The following is a 4,057-nucleotide window of genomic DNA, read 5'->3' as shown; positions in this document are numbered from 1 at the left end:
TGAGGGACTGATCAGGTTGTCCCTTCCTTTCTAGGGCCAGGGGATCACCCACAGGCAGCCCTTGCTCCAAAGGAGATGGGAACATGCTATGGGTCCCCTCAGGAGCTGCCCCCAAAGCGATGAACCCCAATCCTCAGGGAGGCTGAGGAGAAGGGCAGAGGCAGGGAGCACCACAGAGGGACAAGAAGGGGAGCAGAACACCAAAGAGAACCCCCAGCAGGGCACAGAGCCCACCCAGAGCCCACCCAGAGCCCCCCAGGCCCGGGGCAGCACCCACCTAGCGTGGCCACGCGGACGTAGCGCCTGCGGGTGCTCATGGCGGCGATGGAGGTCCAGGTGCCCGTCAGGGGGTCGTACCTCTCGGCGCTGCAGCGGGCAGGGACACAGGGACAAAAGGTGGGACACTGGAAAAGCCCAGGTCACAGCTCTTGGACACGGGCCAGCAGGGGCAGCTCCCGGGGAAAGTTGGGAATAAATGGGGGAAACGGAGGGAAGGACTGACACGGGCTGGGTTCTGTTGGGGCAGAGGGCTCCAAAATGGGGATTTCACATTGGAAGGAGGAGCTGGGTTATAAAACATCTGCTCAGGGTCAGGGGCAGCGCTCCCAGGGTCAGGGAAATGCAGGCACAGCAGGGAGGATGGTGCCAAGCACTCCGTACCTGTTGAGGCACGAGGCCCCATCGTAGCCCCCGGCTGCGTAGAGGAGCCCRTGGAGAGCTGCCACCCCCAGGCAGCTCCTCCTGGTGCCCATGGACACCTCGGGCTGCCACGAGTTGGTGACAGGGTCGTAGGACTCCACCGTGGCCAGGTCAGAGGTCCCATCGTAGCTGMGGGGAGAGGAGGGAGAAGAAGAGGCTGCTCAGAGCAGCTGTGGCCATCCTGGACCTCTGGAAAAGCCCAAGGCCAGGGTGGACGGGGCTTGGAACAGCCTGGGATGGGGGAAGGTGTCCCTGTACGTGGCAGGGGTGGGATGGAATGGGATTTAAGGGATGAGATGGGATTGGATGGAATCCATGGGATGGGATCCATGGGATGGGATGGGATGGGATGGGATGGGATGGGATGGGATGGGATGGGATGGGATGGGATGGGACGGGATTTAAGGGATGAGATTTAAAGGATGGGATTTAAGGTTCCAACCCAAAAGGGGAATGAGGAGAAAGAGAGCTGTGCCAATGTGGGATGCAGCCACCACCATGGTGAGGCCTGGTGAAGCCACAGTGCAGGAAAGGCGCTTTTCCACCGTGCCAGCCCTCCCAGCCCGCAGCCCAGCTCCGTGCCCCCTCCCCAGCCGCCCCACACCCCATCCCGTGCCCCTTACCCGCCCACAGCGTAGAGCTTGTTGCCGATGGCCGCCACCCCCACRCGGGCCCGGCGAGTGGACATGGAGGCCACCATGTGCCAGCGGTCGGTGCGCGTGTCATACGCCTCGCAGTCACCGTGGATGGCAAACAGGCTCCCTCCACCTGCTCGGGGAGGTCAAACAGAGCAAACATAGCCCAAAAACCCGCGGGCTGGGCGGGGATGGGGGCAGGGGAGTGGCAGGGCCTTACCCACAGCGAACAGCACGGTGCTGGCACCCTCGCAGCGCCGCGGCCGCGTCCGGCTGTTGCTCAGGACCCCTCTCTGCTCGGGCATCAGGTGGTACTTGAGAGCCTCGATGAGCAGGTCCTTGCACTCCGAGTGGTGCCGCACCAGCAGCTCCGTGTCCACGTTGCTCATCAGGAAATCCCGGCTCAGCAGMGGCAGCCGCACGCATTTCATGAGCTGGGGGGACAGCAGAGCAGGCCTTGGGACACAGGGACAGGGCATGGGGTTGGGCTAAAACTGAGACTGAGCTTTGAGATCAGCGAGGAATTCTTTACTGGTTAGAGATCAGCGAGGAATTCTTTACTGGTTAGAGATCAGAGAGGAATTCTTTTCTCAGAGGGTGATGAGGCCCTGGCACAGGTTTTCCTGTGGCTGTCCCATCCATGGGAGTGCCCAAGGGCAGGTTGGACAGGGCTTGGAGCACCCTGGGATGGTGGCAGGGGTGGGATGGGATGGGATGGGATCCGTGGGATGGGATGGGATTCATGGGATGGGATCCATGGCATGGGATAGGATGGGATCCATGGGATGGGATGGGATGGGATGGGCTTTAAGATCCTTTCCAACCTGGACTCAAAGTGGCTCAACAGGAACCTGCTGCTCCTGCAGCTTCCTGCAGCCCAGGCACTCAGAGCTGGTGGGCAGAACCAGACCCCCTGTCCAACCCATTCCCAGCCCATTCCCAGCCCATTCCACCCCTAATCCCCCCTTCCCAGCCCTCTCCCCCCTCCCCAGCCCGCTCACCCTGGGCACGTGCTGTCTCCTGCTGTCCACGTCGTGTTTGACCCAGCTGAGCACAGCCCTGTACACCTCCTCCTCCGAGGGCACGTTGAGGCTGTCACTGGAAATGAGGTCCAGAACCTGTGGGGTGGGGTGGGAGGGCAGTGCTGGCCGGTGTGGATGGGAGGAGAGGACAGGAGAGGGGACATTGCCACCTCCCAGCAGCGGCCCGGTGGAACAGCAGTGCCACAGGGACAGCCCTGCCTCCTGGACATGCTGGGGGTTTTTGGTGCCCCAAAGCAGCTTTTGGGGACATCTCTGACCATTCCCCTCCTGCAATGGGTGACAATTCCAGCCGATGTCAGTGGGATCAGGGGATGACTCTGCTGGCACGTGTCCCTTCCACGTTTCCTGGGACAGACCCAGGTCTGKCTGCTCCCAMARCTCTCCCTGCAGAGCTGGAGCAGGGGCAGTGTGTCCCCTCCCCTCACTGTCACCCTGCCATGGCCTGGAATGGGTGCAGGGAGGTGTCTGGTCCTGCTGAGGGACCACACAGGGCGGTGACACAGAGCAAGGACTGGAACTGCTCCTGGCCATGAGGGCCACACTGGCACCACAGGATGGATGAGCAGCGACAAAAATTCCCTGAGTTCTGACTGAACCGTCCCAGGGCAGCCAGGACTGTCACTGCTCCCAGAGCAGTGCGCTCCAAGCTCACATGGCCAGCACCAGTGACCAAAGTGACCCCTGTCCGACCCTCCCATCCTCATTTCCCGGGGGATTCAGCCCCGCTGACAGAGTTCTCCCCACAGACTGAACAGAGAGAGCCAAAGCCCACGATTTGGGTGCAATCCCCACCAAACCCCGTCCTCTCAGTGCACATCCCTTGGGCTTTTGGAGCAGGAACAGCYCTGCTGCCCCCAGCCCTGCGCTCTGCCAGCGGGGCCTCACCTGCTTCAGGGGCAGCAGCATGAACTCCTCTGTCTTGGACACCTCCACGAAGTGCTGGAGGACGTACTTGTGGGCAGATTTGAGGAGATCACTGCACGAGTGGGTGTCAGCAAAGCCCCGGATGCCCAGGCAGTTGGAGGGGTCGAGCTGGCTGAGCAGGAACTTGCAGCAAGCGTCCCGCACACCATTGAGCTGAAGCAGGCTGGCAGCAGGGAGAAGGGTCTGGCACAGTGGAAAACAACAGGGGGGAAAAGGGAATTTCCAGGGCAAGGAAATGATTTTCACCCGAGTCCCGCTGCCAGTACCAAGCAGAGTGGGTTTAGAGAGAAYCTTCAGGCACCAAAGCACAGACAGGACAGAGCATTTGTGGATTCTGAGGTAAAGAACAGATGGGAAGGGCACCTGTGATACCCACCAGGGCCAGGAGAAGGGCAGGAGCTGGGAATGGAGCTGGGAATTGCACAGTGCTCTGAGGAGCCACTCCCAGCACTGCTGGAAGGGAAAAGGCTCAACTCCCTGACTGCTGCCAGACCCAGCTGCCACCACAGAAACACAGCTGGCAGTGCTGAGAAGAGAGGAGTCCCCAGGAGGCAAATCCCAYAAGAACAGCTCGGTGGGGCAGGGGGATTTGGGGGAAAAGCTCCTACCTGCACATTGCCCTCTCCCACCACGATCTCGGCCGTGTAGGCGTATTGCACCAGCTGCTCCAGCGCCTGGGGGTCGATGTCGTGCAGTGTCACATGGGTCTGGCGGCTCTCACTCATCTCATCTGGGGCAAAGGACACCAAAAATGAA

General features: G+C 61.1%; 1 protein-coding gene across 1 annotated transcript in view; it reads right to left on the bottom strand.

The window, feature by feature from the left end:
• Positions 1–277: 277 nt before the first annotated feature.
• Positions 278–4,057, bottom strand: part of KLHL17 (kelch like family member 17) — a gene marked incomplete at its 3' end in the record, with an annotated part of 5,290 nt that continues 1,510 nt past the window's right edge. Inside the window, exons 2-8 of the mRNA XM_057387824.1 lie at positions 3,910–4,031; positions 3,263–3,484; positions 2,336–2,452; positions 1,555–1,768; positions 1,323–1,467; positions 661–828; positions 278–366 (exon numbers count right to left, since the gene is read on the bottom strand). Of these exons, the coding sequence (XP_057243807.1) occupies positions 278–366; positions 661–828; positions 1,323–1,467; positions 1,555–1,768; positions 2,336–2,452; positions 3,263–3,484; positions 3,910–4,031 (1,077 nt within the window). The remainder of the gene's footprint in view (positions 367–660; positions 829–1,322; positions 1,468–1,554; positions 1,769–2,335; positions 2,453–3,262; positions 3,485–3,909; positions 4,032–4,057) is intronic.

This window comes from Malurus melanocephalus, unplaced genomic scaffold, assembly GCF_030028575.1.
Source record: "Malurus melanocephalus ecotype Western Australia unplaced genomic scaffold, MMel_1.1 scaffold_1390, whole genome shotgun sequence".
NCBI classification, from domain to species: Eukaryota; Metazoa; Chordata; class Aves; order Passeriformes; family Maluridae; genus Malurus; species Malurus melanocephalus.
The sequence above is the reverse complement of the archived record's forward strand: the minus strand, read 5'-3'. Positions and strand labels throughout refer to the sequence as shown.